Source organism: Hordeum vulgare, chromosome 2H (assembly GCF_904849725.1).
Source record: "Hordeum vulgare subsp. vulgare chromosome 2H, MorexV3_pseudomolecules_assembly, whole genome shotgun sequence".
Taxonomy (NCBI): domain Eukaryota; kingdom Viridiplantae; phylum Streptophyta; class Magnoliopsida; order Poales; family Poaceae; genus Hordeum; species Hordeum vulgare.
The window spans coordinates 644,323,096-644,349,302 of record NC_058519.1 but is presented as its reverse complement, the minus strand read 5'-3'; the positions used below and the strand labels follow the sequence as shown (position 1 = coordinate 644,349,302).

Sequence of the window (26,207 nt, the reverse complement as noted above, 5' to 3'; positions counted from 1 at the left end):
TATTATATTGTTTCGCGTAGCAAAGTGCAGAAGCAATTTCAGTTAATGTTACACAAGTTGGATCAAATGCTTTGGTCTTTGGAGTAGATGATCCTAGTGAACCTGGAAGCTGAGTATATGTCAGTGGAATATTAATGCTACAGAAATTGGAAAATGCTGCAGAAGCAATTTCAGTTAATGCTACACAAATTGGATCAAATGCTTTGGTCTTTCGAGTAGATGATCCTAGTGGACCTAAAAGCTGTAATCTTTATATGTCAGTGGAACATTCACTTTCAGGGGGGTGATTTGTGGGTGCAGAAAAGTTGTGAACATTCGATAGTGTTCGGCTGATTAGCTGGTAAAATGCATAGCTAAGGACACCGTCTACAATGCCTGGATGGAATCACTGGCAAACAAGTAAACCACACACTGAGCTTAAAGGAAGTCATCCTAAGGGCTCAGTCCACCATGCACTCATACATCCAAAACAAAAACACGTTGCTTGGTGTGCATATCAAAGCTGAGAAGGAATAGGCTGTTTTTGATATCAAAAGACCCCATAACATATGAATATGGTTGACATTCCAATGAAACCAGTATCATATGCTCACTCATATGGTTAACTACCATCACAGATCAAGTGAACTCATGTTTTTAACTTGCAGAAAATGTAACTGAACACTATTCGGATAAAACATCACGAGATCCTTTTCATTTCAGATATGGAAATGGAACCACTTACAAGTCACTGTTTGCTAAAAAATAATGGGAATGGGAGCAGGCAGACCTCCAATTGTATCTGTAACGATACTTCTAACTGCTGGAGTAGTGAAGGATCTCTGATGGCATGACTTGAGAAAACTGGTGGCTCAAGTCAAGTACTAGAAATGTAAAATTTATTGGCTCAAAGAAGACACTATTCACCTAGCACTTGACAATTGATACAGCTAACAGGAATGATCCAGTAGAACATCAAACGGGCAACTGAACTTCAACGCCGAAAGCATTTGAGCTGAAATCTTCGCAATGCAGCTTGTTGTCACCATCAATAGATCGATGTGTCAAATCTTGGCTCATAGAAGCAGAACTGAGTATTGCATAATTGGCTTGCGCAGCCAGCAATCCACGACCAAGCCTTCTTGTCAACGTCGTATAGGAGACCTCTGCCCTGGTTCCACGACGTGAAACAGATGAGGTTGTCCTGCCCAAAGCACTCAAATCTCTCGGCAGACAACCTCAACAGAGCCCTGAAGTACTTGGGCGGCATCCTGCTTATTTCCACCCAGACACTCCTACCATGATCCAGCTCCCAGATCCTCATACTCTGCAGCGTGCTGTAAAGCCCGATCCTTCCCACCAAGAAGAGCCTTTTGCGAGCTCCGGCGACGAGATACCCATCGAGCAGCGACCGGGGGAATTTCGCTGGGATATGCTCCCATTTGCCGGCATCCACTTTATACATCATCAGCCCGAGCGGCGAGAGCGTCTCCAGGTATAGCCGGGAGTCACAGAAGGCCATCTTGGAGGAGCAGAGGTTCTCGGCGGGCATCATCTGGTGAAGTGACCATCTGTCCGCCTTGGAGTCATAGACCTCGGTGGGGAGCGTCTCCCCGTAGACATCGCTGGTGGCGATGACCTTGAAGGAGCGGAGCTTCCTGTCGACGGCGAGCACGAGCTGGCGCTGCTGGTTGTGATGCATCTCCGGGAGCAGCCGCCAGGCCTGCGTGAGCGGGTTGCAGACGAGGGTGCGGAAGACGGAGGAGCCGTCGAACCCGGAGAAGCAGACGAGGCCCCCCGAGGAGCCGACGAGCCAGAGGTCCCAGGCGGGGAGGAAGCCGAGGGGGAGCCTGTAGCGCGCGCGGAGGGGCAGGCTGAGCGCGGCGCAGTGGGTGGGGGCGGAGCCCCGGGCGAAGGCGAGCACGCAGGGCCCGTGGGAGGGCGCGGCGGCGTGGGCGGCGAGGAAGGCCGGGTCGCGCGGCACGGCGGCGGCCCAGCGGCGGGAGACGGCGCGGAGGCGCGGGAGGAGGAAGGGCGGGACCCGGGCGAGCACCTCGAGGAGCAGGTCGTCCGGGAGCGCGGCCCAGACGTCGGCGTCCATGGGCACGTCGGCGGGCGGCGCGGCGGCGGCCGAGGGCGCCGGCGTCGCCGCGCAGGTCTCCTCGTCCAGGCCCCGCGGCCTGGTCCGCGGCCGGGACGGGCTGGTGGGGCGCGCGGCGGCGGCCGCCGCGCGCGCCCCCGCCGACGCCGCCGCGGTGAGCCGCGCCGCCATCTCGCGCATGTTGACGTCCATCGCCGGGATCGGAGCGGGGATCCGGCCGGGGTGGGCGAAATCTCGAATTTCCTCTGGGGTCGCTGCGCTCCACCGTCTCTCTTTTTGGACGGAGTCGGCGGGCCGGCGGGCCCCACCCGCTGCGAAACGGGGGAGCACGACGCCGGGGGTGACGGAACGGAACGGAGCGGAGCGGGGGCAGCGGGTTCCGTTACGTTTTCGGCGCGTTCGGAACGGAACGGGGTGTGGTTGGTCGCCGTCGCCGGGTTCTGGGCGAACCGACCGGTTGATCGGACGGGCAATGGACGCGCCTCGCTTCCTCTTCCTCGATAAACCCGAGACCGATGCGTGTGAGGTCGGAAATGGCATGAAATTTGAACTACAATGTATTACATGAAATTTGAACCCCAGACAAAGTATAATTTGGAAAACATTGCATAACATGAAATCGGGGGGTGCTGTCGATGAACGTCGGGACCTCAGATTGTTGATACAGAAGTTAATATTTGTCGGGCTATCGTAGAGGCTCACCGCCTTCTTGTTGTATGGCCTCGCCGCCAGCTTCGCCAACTGGGAGGAACGTTCGCTAGATATCTATATCGAAACTAAATTGTCGTGACTCTCTAGAGCGTGTGGATTCGAATGCACTATGGGTCTATCAACAAAAAAGCTGAAACTTTCCGTGGCAGGAGAACAATGTCGTTTGAAGTTACACATGAAGGAAACTCTTTTGTGGGTCCACATTGGAAGCATAGACACACACTTATGCATTACATCTAACTTGGGAGAAGAAGAATTTCCTTATCATGTTTGTTAGTAATGTCATGTCTACTAAGGAAGACATGTATTATGGAGTTGGCCAAAATTATACAAAATACATGTCACTGGTGCATAGGTTGAGTGTTGATAACATTCACGCAAATATTTTGATAAAAATTGCTAACTACACTATTATTATGTAAATTGCATTACTAGTTATGCTACTAGTATGTAAATTACATTGTTAACTAGACTATTATTATGGTCTTCAACATAAATTGTCAAAGGATGTTGTGCCCCCGTTGATACATGACAAAGATGATATGACAATTACTTATCGTGCAAGTGTCACTTTCGCTTTTCCATACTCGACTGACCACAAACACAAGGAAAACTTTAAGTTGAAGCATGGAGACAAATAAAGGAAGACCGTAAATCACAAATTGGAGACTGTTAGATCTCTTTGCTTCATCATGAAGATCTAGGTGTTTTCTGTTTTATGACATTTTACCTAGGAGAGAGGACTAGGTCCTATGATAGAGGAGTTTTCTGGTTTATGACATTATGTAGCAGTGATTAACTTGACATAATTAAGATGATGATGAGTTATTAGATGATTACGAAGATAATAAGTTATATAACATGTATTAGATTAAAATGAATAATGAGCTATTATCTGACATATATTAGATTAAAGTGGATGAAAGCAGGTGACCAAGTTGAATTACAAGAAAATATCGTATTTTTATCTAATTCAATTTGGTATCTTGCATTTCATCTACTTTAATCTAAATGTTGTTTTTTTTCAATTTTTTATTGATGTTATATTTCAATATGTATAACCGTGTGAAAATACAATATCTTTACCTAATAATAAAGAGGCTATCGCTTTCGTCGGAAAACCCACCGAGGTGATTTTACAAAAAAGCCCTTACTGTTTATGACATTAAACTCGTAGTATATATTAAATATTTTTTTAAATACTCATATCTTTTAAACCGTAACTTTAAATTTAACATATTATACATGGAATTTGATTAGAAGAATATGTAGAATTTAAATATGATATTATTTTATCTGTTAAATGTTTAATAAAAATACTATCTAGGGTGCAATCTTAATAAATAAGTCATTATTCGTCTTTCTTTCATACTGGTACTCATCCGGGTTGGGGATGAGCACGTCAACAAAATCAGGATTAGAGATGAAACTGAAGGTCACTTGACTGATTCTTTGTACGTATTAAATCTACATGCAAGCCGTGTTAAAATAGAAGACCTGTGAAATTTTGAACTGCATTTTTGTAGGATAAGACCATCTTTATTTGTATCATAACTATAAATTCTTAAATTATAGACATTTTTTATAAATTAAGAGCGTGTGTCGTGTGGTATTTTTTTCTCCCGTTGCAACGCATGGGCCCTTTTGCTAGTAAATATATATATAAATACGCGTGATTAGTAGTGATGCGGGATACGAACACGCACTGCTGATAGTTAACAGTAGCACGTATACGAAAATACGCTAGTGATACATTAAGCGCTGGACGACTCACGCTACTGCTAATTGTTAGCTGTAGCGCCGTAACAGTAGTACACCCTTTAACCGATGTTATCGTTAGGGTTTTTGCTCGTAGTGCCAATAGGGATGGTAAGTGCCAACACCACAGCATACCTGGCCAAATGGGCCGGCACGACACGACTCGCCCAGTCACGTTTATTAGTCGGGTCGTACCGTGTCGGCCCGTGGGTTGCGCCTCCAGGCCTAGGCACGGCCCCGTTATTAAACGGGCCGGCATGTTGGCCCGATTAGCACGCTGGGTCGCATATTTTTAGCCGCATGGGTTTATTTTTGGATCTATTATGCCATATGTTATGTATATATATATATATATTAAAAAAATCTGAAAATATATGAACGGCCGTGTCGTGTCGTCCCGCGTGCACAGCCTCCAGGCACGGCCCGAGGCGTGCTTCATGCCGATCCCAAGCACGATTAGCCCGTGCGGGCCCGGGCCCGTGTCGTACCAGGCACGCGGGCTGTCGGACCGGCCCGATTTACCCGACCCGTTTGACCAAATCTGCGTAAAGATGGCATTTTATGCGACAAGTGTGACATTTTACAAGGCTGCCACCATCATATCCAGGGGCATCGGTTGTGATCCCATTCCAGCGAAGGTTTGCGAGATATCTATACCGAAAATGAATCATCATGACTCTCCATAATGTGTGGATTCGATGCGTCGTGCGTCCATTTTATAGAAAGCCGGAACTTTTCGTGACCAGAGAACAAGGCCGTTATAGAGGCACATGAATGAAACACTTTTGTTGATTTAATTTTTTAAAACACAATATTCCACTCATACATACACATATATATACTTATCCCTATAAACATATACACACCTTTTATTTATATGAATACCTACAAAAGAGTGAGTCAACACGTCATCTTAAAATGAACGAAGTTGCCACACAAACCTTTATGATCGATGTGAACGTCTCCTTCCACTGAATGCACATTACCATAAAGCTCGAAATATATCCAGATAAATACGAGTACCATTGTCAAATTCAGATTTGAACTTGCTGAACAGAGAATACTATTGTTTTAGTACTCCCTACATTTCATAATACTTGTTGTTGTTTCAATTCAAAAATTAAACTAAAGCAATGACAAGAATTACGGGACGGAGGGAGTACCATTTAATCATAGACTAGTTGGATGCCCGTGCGTTGCCACGGGAATACAAAATATGATGTGAAAAGATTACTCGACAATGAATATTTTATATAGGGAACATAAAACAGTGATTAAATAACTTTCCAACTAAAGAATATGTGTCGATCATACCAACCCATGGTTTCAACTCCTACACGCGAAATTGTTTCTCTCTCCCTCTTCATTCTTCTCAGGCAATCATCCTTTCTCTCCCTTCACCATTTTTCTCAACATCATTTGCGAGCACTCTTTTAAATCTTGTGCTTTTATATATTATACTCCCTCCGTTTCATATTAGTTATGATTAATTTAGTATAAAGTTGTCCTAAATTAGCAGCAACTAATATATAATAGAGGGAGTTTTTTCTGTCAATTCAAATTATTATTTCAATCTCCTTTTATGAGAATTAGTTAGTTGAAAGGATACTTAAGCAATACCTCTTGTAACTATATGAAAGGAAACTTAAAAAGGACCTGTCACAACAAAAAGAAACGAAACATGAACTTCGTTGAGTATAGAAACACAATAATAAGATCTTATTTTCTGGAAAATATACTCTCTCAAACCACATAGACTACTCCCAAACCCAAAGTAGAAAAGACCTACACGAGAGGCATATCTATACCTAATAATAAAGAGGCTATCGCTTCTGTCGGAAAACCCATCGCGTCATTTTTATAAAAAAAATCCGTGTAATTTTTGTTATTCAACCCACGCTCCATCATTTATCTGCAATGAAAAAAATGATTTGCTGCAAAAATTATACCCGTACGCATCAGCCGTACCTCTCCCCGCTCACTGCCCCCGTTGCGGCGCTCGAGCGCATCGCGTCGACCCTGGTCCACCCTGGCCTGTGCCCAGGCCGCTGCCACACCACTCGTCGCCGCGGCCGACCTCAACCACCACTGTTGTCGATCTCAACCCACCCGCCTCCGCGGCCGTACTTCTGCCCGCTTGATGCCCCGTTTCGACGTTTGAGCACAGCTTCTGGATCAAATCAACGCGACAGCTACAACGACTTGGGATGATGCGTCTGCTCGATGCAGAACGGCGGCAACGCGGTGGAGCGAAGTACTTGCAGGTGGAGGCGGACCTCCATGGCTCACACAGGGAACTCCGAGATTATGGCGCGGCAACGGCGACTCCTTATGGCCAGATAGAGGCGCCTAACCCTTGCTTCCCTCATCGTATCCCCTCCTCCGGCAGGAACTCATCATTTGGTAAGATCCCCTCCCCATGCCTCCAACCGTGTGCCAAGCACCGGTAAGAAATTTTGTTTCGTGGGGTTTTGTTTGCTGATGAATGAATGTATTGAATGTAAGATTGTATTATTGTAGAGACAAAGAATGGAACACCACCTTCAGTTTGTCATCTAATCCCACATTCTCTACCCCATGAGTGAAATAAAATAACAATACATTGATCAATTCACGTAGCCTCTATGTTTTGCTTTGCTTGTCCCGCTCAATTTCTCATCATGGTGGAATTAACAATGAACGGGTTGATTTCTCAACAAAATAGGATAGGACTGACTACATTAATTAGTTAGCTTATTATTTTAATAAATCAAAATGATTATAAAAAGATTAAAAGCGTGTGGTATTTTTTTCTCCCGTTGCAACGCACGGGCCCTTTTGCTAGTCTACTACAAAACATCCGACCTTCATATCAATTCTCATGAAAGTTTTCCTATATCCTTCAAATGACTTGGGAGAAGCTCGCTAGTAGCATATTCCGTTCAAGAACTTCTCTTTGATGTATCACCTTAATTTCAAGAATGTCCTCTTCGCCCCCAAGAGGGACCATTTGACCTCCTTGAGAGTGGAAAGAAGTTTTGGTGTTGTAATTTCCATGCAATAAAAGCCTCACTCCAATACGAGGAACCATAGACTTATGGTTTTCTCTCTGTGTACAAGAAGGCAAGAATAAATCAATATAATTAGTTCTTAAGCACAAATATCCATCTTATAAAAGGAAAACTCATAGAAAATCCACATACCCGATCCAGAACACAACGATGCCTACAACCCACTCCCATGGTTAAATGTAATAAGAAATAATGAAAACTCGGAGAAGGAAAAAAAATCGATGTGCGCCTCTACTGATAACGATAGAGTGCATGGACGACAAAACTACAAAGAGATAATAATATCATTCGTGGGCACAAAAATGCATAAAATGAAATTTCAACAAAACGGATGATTCTTTTTAAAAAGGATAATTTATAACTTTCACCCGGACACATATTTTTTTATTAATACTTGCAGCGCATCAATGGTGAAAATATAGGATGTAAATTATAACTTGATGTTCAACACTTCAATGACACATTAACTAAATAAATGATGTTGAAAGCAGATCATACCTCAAGGTAAAGATGAAGGTTTCGGCACATGGATTCAAGAAGATGTATACTTAAACTCGAAGCACTTGCAAAACCTCCTTCGGTATCTTCCTTGTATCGTTATGTAGCATGACTCTCTACTTTATTACCAAACATAACTGCTGGAATTGGCTGCATAACATGCACATAAATCACAAAAGGGATAAGTATTATTAGGGGATGAACAATGTGTCCCAAAAACAAAACCATGTTGCAAGCACCTGAAAAGCAAGCGAAAAAATAGACCATCTCACTTTAGATATTTGCAATATATTTGTTTCTGGTTCATACAGACAACAAGAAAATAATGTCAAGGGTCAAATAACATAAGCCAATCTTTTACAATGCAATCACTGACCTAATATTATAAATCAAATTCCAGTTACTTAGAAGGTTGGTTCCAAACTGAACCAAGAAGGAAATAAAAGAAAAAACTCATCGCCGAACCAAAACAGAAATTGTTTAAACATCATTCCGTAGTTATTGTATTTCACTCCAGAGCATGCTAAAAATAATACCAATATGGTTTGTATATACCAATCGTGTGACCTTTCCCACATCCGCATTCGGCGAACATATCAGAATCACATATCAACATAAACTTCCTAACACATGGTAGCATTTGACTATGGATGTAAAATTCAGCGATGCCGACTATTCGAAGCATTTTACGAACCTGCCCATGATCTGACCTGGACCTCAGTTGAGCTCTGCCCGTGCTTCTCCCGTGTCGCCGGTGGATCTCTACCCATGCCGTTGTTGCTCGTCTACCCATGCTTCTCCCCTGTCGCCGGTGGATCTCTACCCATGTTGTTGCTGCTCGTTTGCCCGTGCTTCTCCCTGTCGCCGGTGGATCTCTACCCATGCCACTGCTGCTCGTCTGCCCGTGCTTCTCCCCTGCTTCTCCCCCACCGCTGGTGGATCTCTACCCATGCCGCTGCTGCTCGCCTGCCTGCGCTCGTGCCAGTGCTGGTGCTCCGCTGCCCTGCTCCTTGTGCTGCCGCTAGAGCTCCCCCGATGGCCTGGAAGAATAATATTGAAGGCTACAAAAAGCTTCAGGAAAACATGAAATGTGAAAGATGTTGTATCTCTAATTCTCTATGAGCTAACTGAATTCAGTCAAAAATCAGTTAAATTTGGTGCTCCATTAACTGTTAAAATTCAGTAAATATTCTGAACCAAATTTACCACATAGTTTTGGGGCAATTCTATCTATCTAAAGCGATTTGCAGCTATGGATGGCAATGTCATAATACATACAGACTTGTGGCTGCTCATTTGCATTCGGGCAGCTATGGCAGTGACGTAAACAAACTTGTTAATGCTCATTCGCATTCACAGCAACACTTCATCATTCCTCTACTGATATTATTTTACTGCCTCTCAACTGAATTTTGCAGCCAAGAGGCACAGCAGCACAGCTGCAGAGTTGGCGCACATACTTACATTGGAGGCTTGGTAGCGTTGGCCTTGTCCCAGCCATTCTCGTCAGGCCAGACAAAGAGCAGCCCCTGGGAGAGGAGCGTGGGAACTTGGTGGTGCAGGCCCTGGGCGAGCGCATCGCCCGGGCGTGGGAACTGGGTGATGCAGTTCCATATGACGAGGTCACGGTTGGGGAGCTAGAACGGGGTGAAAACAAGATGAAGAAAAAATTGAAAGAGATCCAAGGGAAGAGAAGGGGAAAAGATACCTTTTACTCCGGCAAGCTCCTCCACCCTGGAGACGGCACCCGGTACGGGTCAACGTCGACCTCCCAGCGCAGGGCGGCATGCTCAAACGACTCCAGTGCAGGATGGCAAGCTCAGACAGCTCCAGCTCCCAATACCAGATCCGTTTCACCTAGTTGGTCGTCGCGCCGTCGGACAGCAGATCGACTAAAAAAACCAAGCTTCATGGTGGGGAACGAGGAGGCCGCAGCGTGGCATGGGGGAAGCAAGGCGAAGGTGGCGTGGGATGGGGAGGGTGGGGGAGCAGGTGGCGTGCTGCTGGAGGAGAAGCATGCGACGTGGGGCAGGAGGAGCGGTGGTGGAGAGGAGCGGTGTGGGGCGGCGATCAGTCGGGAGAGAACAGGGAAGAGAGCGAGGAAGAAGGTGGACTTTGGGTTTGGTCGGTGAAACAGTAAGGACTAAATCCCAAAAATGCCATGGGGACAAGCTTTTTGGGACGAAGGGAGTACATAGTAAGTGAGAACCCACAATTATTATCCATGCCTTAGAAGTTTATTCATATACCACCAAGAAAAGGCTATGCGGGTAGCATGTTTGACTCTGTTATAAATATATACCGTCTGTCAAAATTTGACATTTATTTAGAAAATAATGTGTACCAAACAAACAGACGTTGAGAATTAAAATTGACCATAGGTGTTGTCTGGACAGTCTTTTTCTGGACATAAAAAAGCCAGCATATGCTATACATGGGAGGCATAGTTATTTGTAAGCTGGGCATAGTGGTTTGGACAGTCTAGAAGAGTAAATGGGATGCGTGCATGTTGGGCATATTAGTTTGTAAGCTCGGCAACAGTCTCTTTGCTACTTTTCTACACATTCAAAGGTCATCAACTTCTTAATTTAAGTAGTTCGAAAGTTCTGCAAAGCAAAATATTCATAATTGTAATTAGAATTCAAAAGTATAGAAATTTAGGATATCTATTCTTACCGTGGACATTAAGAGCAACCTGAATATGACCGGCAACTTGCAGGCTACCCCTACATGTTCGGTTTATACATAGCTTTATTGTTGCTTTGCTTCTCTTTGGGTCTTTATGGAGTCCTTGTGTTGAGAGCGAGCGCATAATGCAAACATACCACCACGGCATGAGCACCAACCTGATCAACTTCATGAAACAACAATCCAACTTAGTTACTACTAATGATCACATCTACAGGAGGAAGACGCGCATGACAAAAGGATCCAACTTTGGGGGAAAAGAATAGATAACTAAACAAATTGAACGACCTCTACCTCATTGATCTTGTATGTCTCCAGGTTTGTGGTCAACGAGACCCAATCCGGGAATAAGGCCTGTAATTCCAAACACACAAGAAGAATTAAACACTGAGAGCAAAAAATTAGGCATAATGAATACAAACCAAGGATAACTTAACATGAGACATAAAATTAGGCATCGAGACAGGAAGCGTGCTTACATCAATCAGTTTATGCAGGTAGGGCTGTAGCTTCACCGCACGGTGGCCGCGTGCAACGGATGGCAACAACGTCATCCATCGTTTTCTGTTTCGTAAAGCCTGACGGAAAACACCTGTTCCACCGACAGCGTCGCATCCAACTTGAGCGCCTGCCTAACAATATCCGATCTCTGATGTGGGGGAGCGGTAGCGGTGGCGCACCGGTGTAGGCCTTCGAGGCTGCAGCCGCTGAGCAAGTCCTCGCCTTCTCATTGACGACGGGGTGAGGACGGGCACAACAAGAGCGATGGACTAACCTTGGCCTCGAGGCGTGCGGTTATGTGGGACTGGAACGTGTCGCGGAGGTTCCTCCTCAAGCGCAGCGCCGCGTGGTACTCAAACAGCCTGCGCATACCCCAAAAAAATACGACGCGGGGAGAGGGCGAGCTTCCACCGAATCGGGGACGGACGGGCGGCGGGGCGAAGAAGGGGCGTACCTTCTGTTGACGCACGCGTCGCAGCAGAAGGGGAGGTTGGATCCCTCATAGAGCGCACAGCTGCTGCTGGTGCTGCTGCCGCTGGCCCACCGAGCGGCCATCATCCTGCGGCGATTTGGATGGCGGCGGTCCTGGGTTCCTGGTTAGGCGGGTGTGTGGTGGCGGCGACGGCGAGGTCGTGGCGGGGGAGGGGGTAAGGCGTTTGCGTGCGTGGGGAAGGGGATGCGGGGTGAAGAAGGGAGGGGGAGAGATCTAACTTCCGTGGGTGTACAGAGAATGAGTCGGCGACGAGCACGAACCTTTTCGTGTGTTACGTGGCCTGAGTTAGAAAAAAAATCCTTCTCGTGCCATCGTGGCCTTCCCGCGACGGGTGGGTTTTTGGTCGATGTTTCCCTCGTAGGTGGGAAGATGGTCGAACCATCACGACGACGGCAGATCCTCCTAGTAAGTAGCAGTGCCTAGACACTTTGCAAATTTCAAAATATGAAAGTAAGAAGACGTCAATTACAATGTTGATCCAATAATGTTAAAGCAGAGCTTGACAATGTCACAATTTATCATATCAGAGATCCAGGACCAAGAGGCAACAATACAAACAACATAAACTTACCACAGGTTATCTTTTGCTTACTGTTAGCAAACTCCATCAGCAAATGACCCTACAATAAATAGAAGCAACTCATACAAGTCAAAATCTCAAAGAAGACATAACAGATTCATGTGTTAGTGGTGTACATAATTTAATTTCAGACCCATGCATTTGGAAAAAGATGCAAGTAAATTTCACTCAGCTAGATAATAAATAGGATCGTTGGAAGCTAAAAAATCATCAATGAAAATTAACATGTGAACTACAAGCGTAAATTATCGTTTGAAATTTTTTAGAAGAGAAACAAGAAATACACATGTAATGAGGTTTATGTAAATAAGTCAGATGAAGAAATGGCATTTTAAAGGATAGGCTGTGCTTTACAAGCTGTTTAGCATGCAGGTTATGGTTCACAATGCAACAAATGGTGAAACAAAAATAATAGAACAAGATCAGCCTACCAGCACACAAGTTAAAACTACATATAGTTTATACTCCCTCCGTTCCGAGTGCGGACGTTTGGAGCTCGGCCTCCATGGAGGCCGAAATTTTTGAATAATTCAAAATTCAAACTTTTCGGTTTCAAAAAAATCTGAAAAAATATGGAAGTAAAGAAGGATGTTATGCGTATGTGTGCAAAAATTTAGGATGAAATACCTTGAAATACGATCTGCACAAAAAAGACAAATTCATGACCTGAAATGATGAATAGTGTCATGTGTAAAAAAGTCTTAGATTTGTTTTTTTTGCACAGCCCTCATTTCAATGTATTTTTTTCTGAAAATTTACACACACTTCACTTATCCCTGTATTTTTTTTCAGAATTTTTTAAAATGTAAAAATATGAATTTTCATGAAATTTGAATTTCAAATTTAAAGGCCTCCATGGAGCTCGGTCACCAAAAGCAATTTCCGCTCCGTTCCTAATTATAAACCTTTTTAGAGATTCCAATACATACTACATCTGGAGCAGAATGAGTGAATCTACATTCTAAAGTAAGTCTATATACATCCGTATGTAGTCCCAGTTGAAATCTCTAAAAAGGATTATATTTAGAAACGGAGGAAGTATATAACAATAGAAATGAGACAGAAAGTATATACGAATAACGAGTGAAGCCACAAAATGCTTCAAAACTTGAGGGTGGAAAATCAGGTTTCAATCAAGATAGTGGTAAATAATGTGAACATATCAAATTTCCATAGTCATCTTGATCAAAGTTTAGAGTAAATTCACTTTACAAGAGTTGAAGGAAAGCAAATCAGGTTTAGCAAATTATTTGCCATAGCTTTATTTTTTTTAATGAGCTGCAGAAAACCCACTTCCCTTAGCTTCCTTTAGTTTCAAGAACATATGCAAATGGGTCTCAACTGTCGCTGGGAGAAAGAAAATCTTCCTAGGTAGGTCTTGGACGAACCTTTTTTGTCAAAAATTGTGTCTGCTTCCTCCATTTGCAAAAAAATATCGTTCTATAATGTGTTTGGTAACATCAAGGATTGAGCACTATACAAAACCCTTATAAGTTGTATTAACCACATGAGCTTGCAGTCTACGAGAAAAAATTGCCCTAAACTATACTTGCTAACAACCTGACGACCGTGGTCATCCATAGGGGTGCACTCTACAACAAGAACAGCGCCAACATCATCTGCAGTAACCACATAGTCGTACATCGTAGCACCTGAATTGCAGAACATACAGAATCAGTCAGTATAATTACTTTTTTGCTCAGCATTATCCACTTGTAGGACAAATTTCCTTCTTTACCTTTTGTTCTTAGTACCAGTAACTTTATTCAAACACGATAATCATTATAAGTACAATGCTTCGGATCAAAGATCCAAAAAACTACAAAAAAAAACTCCAAAAACTCGCTTCTTTACCTTCAATAGATTGCCTAGTGCCATCTTCAAGATAGTGAACCCACTGAAAACAACATTCCCATGTGAAAGGTCTATTGCAAGGTTTAGAAACTCACAACAAAGATAACATAATCACAATCCAGAGTCAGAACACAACATACCTGGAAATTACAATGTGTAGTACCATTTATAGAAAAACCACATGCTCTTAGAGTAGATCCTGGTATAGGATTGCCGACAACTTGAAATCCCTCAATACCAGGTAATAAATCACCTATGTTAAACGTATGAGGTATGCTTATATCAACAGAAATGACCTGGAATCTTATATAGTTAAATAACATAATTAGCTATTTATTTACCACCAGATGAGTAATCTTGAATGTCATTCGGCGAGTCACCATCTAATCTTGTTCCTGTAGGACCAACATTTTCTTCAAAACAAGTAGATATAGGAGTAATTATTATATCCCTGAAAGGTAATTCCAGGCAAGAAGCAGAGGTCAAAATCTTTCCATGTCGATGACATATTTGACTGGATGGCTGATAACTAACAGAATTTCAAAATAGACACTGAGCATACTGATTAAACTTGGATCCATGGTATATATGTTGGACATGTTTATCAAATGGATCTTGAGCATCCTGCACAAACTATTCTGCACTTTTGCGTCATTTTGATTAAAAAAACCATTTTGATGTACTTATAAAAATGCGAAATTGGACATGTCAAGGAGCTGCAATGGCCATATGCACATGGAAAATCCTTATGTGCCAATGTCTAGAAGCAGAGCCCAGAAAAAAGGGCCTTCCAATTGTCAGACTGATTCCTGGTGTGCTCAATTGATTCACAGCTCCTTCCTTGGACCTCGCCACCCAGGTGCAGGCCTAGTGCCTTTTGACCACGAATTCTACCTCCATCCGAAGCCAGATTGAGCGGTAGTAATACCATGTGGTAATTTGAGGAAATTATCCAATCATTCGGTTCCTGCTCTTTCTTTGCTTTTTTAATCTTTCTTCATTGCTATACATAGACCTCCATAAACATCAGCTTCATGTTCCTAGCTCTAAAACATACACAGAAAGCGCCGCATGTACAATTGAACTAATCTAAAATAGACTATGCTTGAGTCAAACTAAGAAAAAATCCATGTTCATTAGCATAATATTTTCATGGTGCACCAAATATTTTCAGTCTCTTGTTATAAAAAAGAAGAACATCGTAGTTTAAGGGGAAGCTACTATGTAAATAGTGATCAATTCGCACCAAGTAAGACAACAAGTACTTTCTTACCGCATAAGTACACGTAGTTTCTGTCTCATTCAGTATATCGGCAGAATATCCTGTATAGTTGGCCTTTCCTGCCGATCCTCCTGCACACAACTTAAACCTACTTCAATGCATATCTTTACTTGTTCAGAATATGCCCTCCTGAGATTTGATGTTTCAAGTAGCCTGTTCGTCCAGCTTTCCTGCACCTACCAAGTCAGAGCACACAAAAACGGTAATATATTAGAATAACCAAAGTATTATTTATGGAATACGTACACATGATCTCGATAGACAACACGTTCTCTTACAAGATTAGTGAATTCCTCGGAAGACATGTCAGCACTATTGAAGTAGCCCGCGCGTCCTGCCATTATCTTCATGATTATAACACCCATACTGAATATGTCGAACTTATTTGAGATTAAATTATAGTATATGTATTCGGGTGGTAAGTATCCACTGCATCATATATCATACATAATGTTAGTGATGATATATATCTGACAAAAAATGTAGTTAGCTTCACAAATTTGAGTTCACATGAAGAATGCTTACATTGTTCCTAAAGAACTTTTTGTAGATTGTGTTTGCTCGTCACCGAAGAGTCTTGACATCCCAAAATCTGCAATTATGGGAACCATGTTCTCATCCAGCAATACGTTGGCTGGCTTCAAATCCAAGTGATAAATAGGAGACTTTAATTCATTCTGGAGGTATTTCAAATCCTGGCAAATCCCCTTAATTATTCCATAGCATGTATGCCAATCATATCTATCACATTTAAGGAGAATTCTCAAGATAATGATAACCTAACATACTAACTAAATCAAGGAGATCATTACCAGAAAGATACTTGTCAAGGCTTCCATTAGACATATACTCCAAGCAGAGTGCCCTATGTGTCTTTTCAGCGAGAACCAATTTTCCTTCGTGCATTACTTGTACTACCTGAATATCATGGCAATAGCCAACTAACCGCACAATATTTTGGTGTCTGAGCCTTGTAAGGTTTTTAAACTCGTTCTGAAATAGCTCATCATCGAGCCCTGGCATATCATAGAGCATCTTCACAACAATCTTTACACCGTCTTGATGCACTCCCTGTCCAAAATTTCACATGGTTCAATTTTCCGTTCATAAACACATGCAATTCTATGAAGCAGCAATCGCTATGTTTGAGTGTGGCAGTTATAGGTGCAAAATCCCTTATGCGCCATATGTCGAGCACGTGTAATGTGACAATTATATAGTACACGTGTAATAAATCATAAACACGTGCGCACATATACACCCGCGTAGAGACTACCAAAGGTTGGATCATGGATCTTGCATATTGACAGAATCACCATACAACTCTTGGTCAAGAAGATGCTAATAGTTGCCCGGTTGTGTTGTATTGTGTTATTATTGATGTAAGGAAACCACAGACATCATTAATTTTACCTTGTAAACCTTCCCAAACGAACCGCTCCTCAGAGAAATCATTAGTAATTTCTCGTCATAAGTCGAACGGCATGACCAGTAGACCTTCAGCCGCACCATCCATGCAGTTGATTTTCCTGGTAGAAATAACGAAAATTCGCATGTCCATACTTTTTTCAGCCAGAGAAAGCTAGCTTTGCAAAATTCACAGGCAAATTGTAACTCTTCCTCTTCTTTGTTCACTTGTTACAACAGTTGAACTGAACTTGCAGGAATCGGATCCGAAACACCATATAAACAGGGAGAACAATCGAGTAACAAATATGAGCAAATTGAGCAGTGCTAACCTGGAAACTTCCTGCCGCGACAAGGAAGGAGCTCGTTGATGCAGTGGGTAGAGGAGGGGCGATGCAATTGCAGCCAGATTAGACGACGCGGTTGACTTGACTGGAGGGAGAATGACAAGGATGGCATCGTTTTATGTTTTAAGTTGGTGTGTTTGCTATTGGTGACAGACAGGCACTAAAATCTACTCCCTCTGTTCTCAAAATAAGTGTCTCAAGCTTAGTACAATTTTATACTAAAGCTAGTATGAAGTTGAGACACTTATTTTGAGACGGAGGAAGTACTTAGTTGGCGTGGAGAAAAGACTTGAATGCCCTTGGACGAAATCGCACACGACAGGGCCTGTAGGGAAATCAAAATCAGTATTCCTTAATTTTCTCCGCCAGTGGCAGCATGGGCGTGCAGATTTGCATCAGCTAAAGACAACGTACGGCAACTGAATCAATTCACGCCACCGCGCGTATTGAAATTAGGATCTGTCTGGAACTAATCACAGGCAGAGGCAGGGACGGATGAATGTGGATGAGGGGGGAGCTTAGCTTACTTGCCGACGTAGTGGGGTAGGCGCCCGAGCCTCTTCACCACGGAACCTGCGGGAGGAGGTTGGACGAGGGAGGTCGAGCGTGTCGACCCCGCCGGCGGCGAAACGGGAGCGGATCTCGACGGCCGTCGCGGCACGGGAGGCGCGTGCCCATTTTCCCTCTATATGCTACCCGTGCGTGCCCCGGCTCTCTCTCCGTCGGCCGCGGCGGCGCGTATCTCGGAGCCGTCCCTGTCGTCTCCGCCATTCTTCCCTCCGGCCGGTGACCGGGCAGGTTGGAGTTGACTCGCCTCTGCCTACCTTACCTCCTTGTCAGCCCCATCGTCTCATCACCCGCGTTGTAATGTTGCTCGTGCTTCAGAACCGGCGGCGACAGCGAGGATCGGGATCGGGACGGGGAGGGAGTTTACTGGATCGCGGCAGCGGATGGAGAGGTGACGGGGCGACGAGCACAACCGGCGGCGGCAGCGAGGATCGGGATCGGGACGGGGAGGGAGTTTACTAGATCGCGGCAGCGGATGGAGAGGTGACGGGCACAACCGGCGGCGGCAGCGAGGATCGGGATCGGGATGGGGAGGGAGTTGGGAGTGGGGGAGGCGGAGACGTGTGCGAGTGTTAGCGATTTTTTTTCGTTGGGCTGATTTCTGGGCCACGTCGAACGCCGGGTGGGCTGCCTGTTTTACGCGTGGGTGTCAAATCTTACGTGGGAGGTGATTGAGGATGAACCATCATCACGACCGCAGATCCCTTTTAATAATAGAGATTTGTTACTTGGTCGGTCCACCTTTGAAACGGAGATGCACAACTTTTTGAGTGTGTGCTGAGATAGTGAGATTTGCCACTTGGAGATGGAGCGGGTGGCGCACGAAACCAGAAAAACGCGAAACAGTGGGCGCCGCCCGCCGCCCGCCGCCCGCAGCACCCACCAGAAAACCCGCTCGTTATCGCCCCACCCCGAAACCACCTGACCCCCTCCGCCGTCTCCCCGCCGGACGCATCCAATCCAAGCGCCACCCGCCGACCCAATGGCGTGGGGCGCGCCGTCGCGGGTGCAGGCGCTCTACGACCTCTGCAGGCGCACCTTCCCCTCCCCCTCCTCCGCCGCCCCTCCGCCGGCCAGCGCCGTCCGCGCCATATCCTCCCTCATGGGTAACCCCCGGCCCCCCTCTCCCCCCTTCTCCATCCGCCTAGCCATGACCGCCCTCCCTGTCCCCTGTACATCCATATCTCTGCCTCCTCCTATGCTCCTCAATGTGCACGGTTATATATATGTGCAGACACTATCAGCCCCGCGGACGTCGGGCTCAGGGACGACAGCCCCGGGGACGGCGGCGGCGGGCACGGGTTCTTCGAGTCGGCCTTCGTCAAGGGCGCGGCTAGGGCGCCGAGGTGGGCGCAGCCCATCACCTACCTGCACGTCTACGAGTGCGACGCCTTCTCTGTAAGTTCCCATCGCCTTGGCATCACTTGTGACATAGATCCATATATTACTGGCAACCATTCAATTTCCGACGAGTGTGGCATGGATTGTGACCTCATTGCTGCTGCTTTATGAACAAACGCATGTTAAAGGATATCATGCTTGTTCTAGATTTGCAGTATGCTGTTGGTTAGATGATCAATCCCAAATATTTTCCGCACTGGGAAATATTTTCTCCCCACTGTCCCTTTGTTATAATCAAACTAGATATCCACTTGGGTGCTCCTCTGTAGTGTATGTCATATTTATCTGTTGAGATTTGCAACCTACAATTAACTTATGTAATAACTGGCCGTGCTTACCATTGTGACTCCGCCGTCAGCTTTGAAAAACTATCTTATCTTTTGAACGAACTTATAGTTTCATATTGTAGTTTCTTTTACATTTTTCATTTTTTCTTGATTACAACTCTTATAGTAGCAGTATAGCAATACTACAGGGCACTTGCTAGTTATAGCTCGTATAGGTCATTTAACATTTTTTGTGTGTGTGTTTTGTATGTGTTTTTGCAGATTGGAATATTCTGCCTGCCAACTTCAGCTGTCATTCCTCTTCATGATCATCCAGGAATGACTGTACTGAGCAAAATCCTGTATGGTTCGATGCATGTGAAATCATATGACTGGGTAGAGCCTACTGTTTTAGCGAGTAATCGACAAGGTTATTTTCATGCCCTACTTCAAGTTTAATATTATTTTTTTCTTATTTCATTTCTTATCATTTATAAATATTGCATGCAGAGTCTGTGTTTGGTCCTTATTTCTTAGAGTATAATGATTCTCCTGCCTGGTTTCCACTTTTCCAAGTTGCACACTAATGAATGCGTCCTAGTACCAATGGTCCAATACTACTGCATTTTGTCACCTGAATATGTTACTTCTTTTTGATCGGGGTTTTGACGGGCTGACATATGTTAGTTACGACTTACAAGTGTTGAAATCATTTTAGAGTGGTTGTTTCCACGTGTTCATCATACTTCAAAGTCAGATCTTCAAAAGGAGTATTCCTAGCCTGAAATAATTTAATGTGTTTATTGCTCATATGCAGTGAGACTGGCCAAGTTACATGCAGATGATGTTCTTACTGCTCCATGTCCAACTACCGTTTTGTATCCCCAAAGTGGCGGGAACCTACACACCTTCACTTCAGTTGCCTCTTGTGCTGTTCTTGATGTACTTGCCCCACCATACGCTGAAGACGCTGGTCGAATTTGCACCTATTTTAATGATTATCCGTTTTCTAGCTTCTGTAAGTGAAACTCCTCCTTTTCATTATAGCACATGTTTATTCTCATGGCATCCATGAGAGATTTATTCCTGGAAGCATATATTATTTGTTAATGTGCCTTTTAGTTTTATCATCCTAGAAATGATAATTGCCTCGTAAATCTTGTTAATGAAAAGGCGGGAACCTGGTTTAGGGAAACAATGCAACTGATTGATTTGGTCACTCTTTCCCATGAAAGTACCAGTGTAGGTGTGAGATCACTCTTGGTTTTCTAGGAGTGAAGGCATAGTTATGATGTATGGAAGTGATGTTACAGGATGACAGCAACCGATCAGTTGATTTCACTTTGGATCAGAGACTGGATGTAGCAAACACCAGTATGGTGGCTCATCTGTACAGATTCTTTAATGGAATTGTGATGTGTATTTGGAGCATTTAAATGACCCTGGACATTGAAACATGGCCCTTGCTCCTTTAGGATCCAAGGAGATATCCAGTGTTTCCTCTTCTTATGGTGCTTCCATGCCATCTACATGTAAAACTATATCCAAAAGATTATAAAAAGTTTGATTTTATTTTTGTAACGCTGATGCAAGATGCATCTACCATGCCTCAAATTTTTATATGAAAACCCAGTTCTTAGACAAAGAAAAAAATTAGACCGTGAATAGTACCAAACACATACTGTTCATTACAAAATTGAGTTGTGTACTATTCACAGTCAGATTTGTCTTCTTTGTTTCTTGAGCTGTAGATTGAATTTGATCTTGAAATTTTGTGGCATGAAAGTTGTGTACTGTATCAAGGTTTTCAACAAAAATCTTTTTTTTTTCATAGTTTCTAGATTCTGCTTTTGTTCTTAAATAGCACACCCTAAGAGGAGGAGGACCGGATATATCCATTTTAGCAAATTCAACAACCTACTATTTCCAGAAGTGGTCCTCGGTATGGGTATGCACATGGCATGGAGGACATACAGATCTATAGGGCCATACGTTGCCCTTCGGTGTGAGCAAGATTGCCAACTTTTGTTTAGGTTAGGTCTGCTTATGCGAAGCGTGACATACCTGCCACACAGGGGACTGCATGCTGACCCCATTGCCTCAGATTGGTGGTAGGTCAAGATTTAGCATAGGCAGCAGGCTGAGGTATATCGACTATAATTTGCCAAAACATGTTGTTTTTGCCGTTAGGTGTCATAACTCATAGGTTTGGTGATTTAGGTACTTCAACCAACATTCTTTTATGTTCTGTTTGTTCATTCCCAATTTGAGAAAGTATCCGATTGTAGTATCTTAACATCCTAGAGCTGTTGATGGTTTTTCATCTTGTCTGGATACCCTTAATTTTCAGTTTGCTCTTGCATCTTCTATTTTCTCATGATTCGTGTGGTGCACCAACTGCAGCAAGTGGACGCGCAAAGACAGTTGATAGCCCAGATAATTATGCCTGGATTGAAGCCATAAACTCACCTGTGAACATTAACATGCGCCCTGGAATGTATTCTGGCCCAACTGTACAGGTATCCCCTAACTTTAACCTGCTATATTCCTCTTTATCGGCCTTGGTCATTGCTAAAGAAGATGCTTGGATGCAATTCCTGATGTGTTTGTGCTTTCCAGGACCGCCTATCATAACCGACGAACTGAGGAGCATCAGTCAGTGTGTCCAGGCAGCAAGGCACCAATACAGTTCTTCCAATGTAGTGTTGTAAATGTACCGTAACCTGTTACTTTTCTATTTAGATGTTATGCTAGATGAATGGCTACAGTGAATATACAGTTAGAACTTTCTCATGCTCCGTTTAGTTGGAGGAATCTGCATTCCGTGGCCTGAGCTTGTTGCGATTCTGTTTTTGCGGCCCCATAGTATATCTGTGTAAGTTTGGTGGTAGATTCTGCCGTTCATGGTGCACACTGTATTCTGAGTTAACTGCAAGAACTTTGGAATGGCACAAACAGTCACAGATTTTTTTGGGGTGAATGCTGGCATATTCATAATTTGGATGGGCAAATTGTGGTCTTTGCCCTCTTTGCAAAATGGAGCGAGAGACAGGCGTCCACCTCCTGGACACCACTGCTTGGCACCTCTAGGATTCCCTGGGATAAGAGAACTGACATGAGGAACCCCAATAGGTGAGCCACGGCCTCCCTTACCATGCTCATCTTTTGGACAATATGGAATGAAAGAAATGCTCGTGTTTTGCCACAAGAACGCATCGCCACCAATCCTCCTCAAAATTATTGTTGATGAGCCTAAACTTTGGGTTACTGCGGGGGCTAAGAAACTAGGGATTATTGTATTGCGTGAGTAATCAGCATGCCATTGGAACCACTTGTAAAACCTTAAAACTCTATTCTTCTCTCATCTAATGGATGAGGCAAATCTTTTGCCTCTTTTTTTTTTAAATTCATGCAAAAATCAGCTGAAAACATGATTGGTGCCATGAGAGAACATGATGCAGGCATCCAGCCACTGCTATCAAAGTACCGATAAATATGCATGAACAATGACATTCTTAGGGCATGTACAATGGTGGATAAGATAGTCTTATCTTAAATCTTGCATGTAATTTAGAGATGACAAAAAAGAGAGCCTACAATAGGTTATCTTTTAGTCTCATTTTCTATAATTAGCTATTCCTAAAAACATGGTGAGACATATTGTGCTAAGAGATCACCTCTTATCTTCTTTCAAATAAGAGAAGGCAAAGCCTTTTTTTTGAGTTCTCTCTCCTCCACCTCATCATTTATCCTACGTGGCACTCCTAAGATAGCACCATTGTACATGCCCTTATATTCCACCTTGCATTCATGCGCGATTCGCTGATTCCACATGCATCAGGTGTTCCCAGCAAATCTCCAATTAGGATGCCACAGTAATACGAAGAAGAAAGTCATTATATCAATATATCATGTTAATCAGGAACCAGATTGAGCAGGCAGAGGCTGCTTCTAGCAGCAGATACTTGCCACACCGCACTAACTTACAGCGAAAACAATTTAGAGCAGAAGGCTAAGGTCAGGGAGGGTGCTGTGCCTCCAGCTTCCTGATAATGGAATTGGTCACGGCCCAGCTGAAGCCTCTGTACTGAAGCCATCTCACCATGCGCGCACGCCGTTTCTCCAGGGGCAAGCTGCTTCCCCGCAGCCACTGCTTGGAGGCCTGAGCGAAGAGATGATCCATGGAAGCTTCTGAGAACCCATGTGATGCCTGGTCTTCGTCACCACAGTCGTCCTGGAACACGCTCCTTGTCGCCTGGTCCACTTCGGCCTCTGGCACCCCTTTTTGGCGAAGTGCCTGATTGGTAGGAAAATAATGATGAGATACTTGATGAATGACTGCAACATCTCCATGAAAGTAAGCACAAAAATCAAAGTCAAAGGGAAGTGTTTCGACAACTACACATGTCAACTAATTACAGAGGACTTCAGTGAAAAAACAACAGGAATATCCGAATATGGCACCCAATGTATCATTTGGGAGAAGGGTAGAGAAAACACTACCTGCTTTATACGCCTTGGACCCCAAGTTGATGACTGCCACCGGGATCGTGAAAATGATTCCGCATAATAACCATCATTCAACAGGCCCCTTCAGGGACAAAGAAGGCATGAGAATTTATTCCGCATAATGATCGTGAAAACGATTCCGCATAATATACTAATGATTCTACTATGACGATGATCCAATGCATGAGTATTTATTCACATTTTCATGTCAGGATATTCAATGGGATTCTTACCTTGACTTGAAATCAGCAATCACAGAATCGACTGTATGGACAGAATAATTCTTACCACATAGTTTCTTCCTGAGCTCAGAAACGCTGTATGCTCTGCTCAAGATAAACAAAAAGGCGTATTTCAGTGTCCAGTTTCAACAGCCGTATACAAGTGCTAACCGTACAAGTGAATAATGGTGACTGCAATTCAAAGCACAAAATTTCCTTTAGACTCTGTGTGGTGCTCAACAAATTGGCAAGTTGAAGAGATTAGGCAGCCTACTATAAGCATACGTTATCTTGCGGTGCTGTGGCTTCCAGACCATCCTAAATAAACCATGATTTCCCAAAAGTAAAGGTTTTGCACTTGTAAGCAGCAAAATCCTGCTTTTATTTTTCTACAACTGGTTCTCCTCAGGTTTCCAACTATCACAGTGTGCGAGATGAACATGCAAACTTCACAATGTTCACACTGAGACCTATTGCGTCGAATTCATGGGCAAGCATCGCCTAGCAAACATTGGTATGCAGCCAATGGCACATTGCTTCTATGAAGGTTTTCAGAGATATTCCTCCAATATCGCCGGAGGTGGATATATTCAGTAACAGCAGAGCACATTCTAACAGTGTATCAGTCCTGACCTGACAGCAAGCAGTTCGATGGCGCTCTTCTTCGCATCCTTCACGACACTTTTGCTGATTCCGGGCACCACGTCATCACCTTCTCCGCCTTCTAACGAGAGCTGCAGGAACTGCTCGTCCGGAGCATTGTTCTTCGCTGTCAGGCAAAGAACCCAGAAGCAATGTCACACGTCTGCATTTTAATACACACGGCCTGACGAGCAAGACTTGGAATCTCATCTGCTGCGGCTCTCACCGGCGTACGCGCTCCCCTCGTCGGAGAAACCTCGTCGGAAGCTCACCAGCACAGGCGCGCGCCGGACGCCGCCGGCCCACCTCGCCCTGGCAGCAAGAAACCGTCTGAGGCCGGGTGACGCCAAATCGAAAGGCGAGGGGAGGTTCGAGGGAGAGGGCTTACCGGCCGGAATAGGGGTTAAGGGCGCGGGGGCGCAAGCACGGGTCCAGCTCCGGCCGGAGCAGGAGGAGGAGGAGGCGGCGGCTCGCGGCCAGCGCCGCCATCCTTCGGCGGCTGGTGCCCTGACGGAGCCGCGCTGTGTCAGCGAGGATTGAACCTCGGGGCCGTGTTTTTCCTCCTTTCCGTACTTTGTTTTTGAGAGTTTTTTTTTGTGTTTGATGACATCGGGTCTGTCAGTACTTAGGGTTCATTTTTTATTCAAAGGAATTTGACAGGAATTTTTGTAGGAATTGGATCCTTGGTAAATTTTCCTATGTACGGAGTAGTTCATTTTATTCGGATGTAATAAAGCAAACTTTTTTTTACCAGCAAACCAGAGGGCTTTTTATTCCTTATCAAATAATGTTACATCGATTATAAGCGCATGTATAAGAAAAGTAGGGAGTTCATGGATCCAGGTACAAAAATCTGAATAAAATAAAAATGATCTAGCTATCTCATGTGCCCTGCTTTCTTAGGGCATAACTCATAAAAAACATCGTCAAAGGCACTTGCATGCAGTATGCAGTCATAAAAAATTGCTGAACTTGCAGTCTCAGAAAACTCTCCTGAAATAAGAGTCGATATTACCTGTTTATTGTCAGACTGAAGAATAACCATGTAATGCCCCATTTGTTGAGCAAAACATACGTCATCTCGAGCCGCGGTAGCTTCCGTCATAAGTACATCTATTGCTTCTTCAGTTATGAAGAAGAGTGGCCACAAAACATCAAGCCGTCACTTGGGTTTCAGGATTGAAATAAGCATCTACCTTCACCATGTATGTTAAATTGTGATTCAAATTCTACCGTATTGGACTAGACGTAATACAAACGGTGTGGGCCTTTGCGTTGGTACCGACGCGTACGAATACAACTCGTTTACTTGTCCTCCAAGGACTCTCATGTATTGCCCCTCATATATATTT

At 44.2% G+C, this 26,207-nt stretch overlaps 6 protein-coding genes across 6 annotated transcripts; 1 reads left to right on the top strand and 5 right to left on the bottom strand.

Moving 5' to 3' along the window:
• Positions 1-669: 669 nt before the first annotated feature.
• LOC123428890 (F-box/kelch-repeat protein At5g15710) lies at positions 670-2,272 on the bottom strand. Its single transcript, XM_045112997.1, has one exon. It carries the CDS (start codon positions 2,270-2,272, stop codon positions 1,028-1,030), a length of 1,245 nt encoding a protein of 414 aa, XP_044968932.1. The 3' UTR covers positions 670-1,027.
• Positions 2,273-10,359: 8,087 nt separating this feature from the next.
• LOC123428303 lies at positions 10,360-11,339 on the bottom strand. The gene is made up of 4 exons (XM_045112499.1): positions 11,265-11,339; positions 11,080-11,139; positions 10,774-10,951; positions 10,360-10,382 (listed from the first exon to the last, which is right to left on the bottom strand). The coding sequence occupies exons 1-4, from the start codon at positions 11,337-11,339 to the stop codon at positions 10,360-10,362; spliced, it is 336 nt and encodes a 111-aa protein (XP_044968434.1).
• Positions 11,340-11,874: 535 nt separating this feature from the next.
• On the bottom strand, positions 11,875-14,832 carry LOC123428301. The gene is made up of 6 exons (XM_045112497.1): positions 14,748-14,832; positions 14,555-14,664; positions 14,354-14,466; positions 14,214-14,256; positions 13,920-14,011; positions 11,875-12,399 (listed from the first exon to the last, which is right to left on the bottom strand). The coding sequence occupies exons 1-6, from the start codon at positions 14,810-14,812 to the stop codon at positions 12,298-12,300; spliced, it is 525 nt and encodes a 174-aa protein (XP_044968432.1). The 5' UTR covers positions 14,813-14,832; the 3' UTR covers positions 11,875-12,297.
• Positions 14,833-15,428: 596 nt separating this feature from the next.
• Positions 15,429-16,264, bottom strand: LOC123428302 (putative cysteine-rich receptor-like protein kinase 12). Its single transcript, XM_045112498.1, has 3 exons — positions 16,021-16,264; positions 15,774-15,924; positions 15,429-15,671 (listed from the first exon to the last, which is right to left on the bottom strand). The coding sequence occupies exons 1-3, from the start codon at positions 16,104-16,106 to the stop codon at positions 15,516-15,518; spliced, it is 393 nt and encodes a 130-aa protein (XP_044968433.1). The 5' UTR covers positions 16,107-16,264; the 3' UTR covers positions 15,429-15,515.
• A 2,471-nt stretch (positions 16,265-18,735) lies between these two features.
• Positions 18,736-22,463, top strand: LOC123428299 (plant cysteine oxidase 3). The gene is made up of 6 exons (XM_045112496.1): positions 18,736-18,922; positions 19,051-19,214; positions 19,766-19,913; positions 20,301-20,501; positions 21,887-22,002; positions 22,103-22,463. The coding sequence occupies exons 1-6, from the start codon at positions 18,799-18,801 to the stop codon at positions 22,115-22,117; spliced, it is 768 nt and encodes a 255-aa protein (XP_044968431.1). The 5' UTR covers positions 18,736-18,798; the 3' UTR covers positions 22,118-22,463.
• An 899-nt stretch (positions 22,464-23,362) lies between these two features.
• Positions 23,363-25,430, bottom strand: LOC123428298 (regulatory protein RecX). The gene is made up of 6 exons (XM_045112495.1): positions 25,244-25,430; positions 25,082-25,167; positions 24,847-24,982; positions 24,226-24,318; positions 23,987-24,074; positions 23,363-23,780 (listed from the first exon to the last, which is right to left on the bottom strand). The coding sequence occupies exons 1-6, from the start codon at positions 25,342-25,344 to the stop codon at positions 23,502-23,504; spliced, it is 783 nt and encodes a 260-aa protein (XP_044968430.1). The 5' UTR covers positions 25,345-25,430; the 3' UTR covers positions 23,363-23,501.
• Between the last annotated feature and the right edge of the window lie 777 nt (positions 25,431-26,207).

Coding starts and splice junctions, on each gene's coding strand:
- LOC123428303 (XM_045112499.1), bottom strand. CDS start 11,339: ATGACGTTGTTGCCATCCGTTGCACGCGGCCACCGTGCGGTGAAGCTA. Junction 11,140..11,264: donor ACCTGCATAAACTGATTGAT/GTAAGCACGCTT, acceptor TTGGAATTACAG/GCCTTATTCCCGGATTGGGT. Junction 10,383..10,773: donor GGTTGCTCTTAATGTCCACG/GTAAGAATAGAT, acceptor TATTTATAACAG/AGTCAAACATGCTACCCGCA.
- LOC123428301 (XM_045112497.1), bottom strand. CDS start 14,812: ATGTCCAACATATATACCATGGATCCAAGTTTAATCAGTATGCTCAGT. Junction 14,665..14,747: donor AGTGTCTATTTTGAAATTCT/GTTAGTTATCAG, acceptor ATTACCTTTCAG/GGATATAATAATTACTCCTA. Junction 14,012..14,213: donor CACTAGGCAATCTATTGAAG/GTAAAGAAGCGA, acceptor TCTGCAATTCAG/GTGCTACGATGTACGACTAT.
- LOC123428890 (XM_045112997.1), bottom strand. CDS start 2,272: ATGGACGTCAACATGCGCGAGATGGCGGCGCGGCTCACCGCGGCGGCG.
- LOC123428302 (XM_045112498.1), bottom strand. CDS start 16,106: ATGGTTCCCATAATTGCAGATTTTGGGATGTCAAGACTCTTCGGTGAC. Junction 15,925..16,020: donor AAAAGTTCTTTAGGAACAAT/GTAAGCATTCTT, acceptor TATATGATGCAG/TGGATACTTACCACCCGAAT. Junction 15,672..15,773: donor CCGAGGAATTCACTAATCTT/GTAAGAGAACGT, acceptor CTGACTTGGTAG/GTGCAGGAAAGCTGGACGAA.
- LOC123428299 (XM_045112496.1), top strand. CDS start 18,799: ATGGCGTGGGGCGCGCCGTCGCGGGTGCAGGCGCTCTACGACCTCTGC. Junction 19,914..20,300: donor TTTAGCGAGTAATCGACAAG/GTTATTTTCATG, acceptor GCTCATATGCAG/TGAGACTGGCCAAGTTACAT. Junction 20,502..21,886: donor TTATCCGTTTTCTAGCTTCT/GTAAGTGAAACT, acceptor CACCAACTGCAG/CAAGTGGACGCGCAAAGACA.
- LOC123428298 (XM_045112495.1), bottom strand. CDS start 25,344: ATGGCGGCGCTGGCCGCGAGCCGCCGCCTCCTCCTCCTCCTGCTCCGG. Junction 24,319..24,846: donor ATCGAACTGCTTGCTGTCAG/GTCAGGACTGAT, acceptor TATCTTGAGCAG/AGCATACAGCGTTTCTGAGC. Junction 24,075..24,225: donor ATTGCTGATTTCAAGTCAAG/GTAAGAATCCCA, acceptor TTGTCCCTGAAG/GGGCCTGTTGAATGATGGTT.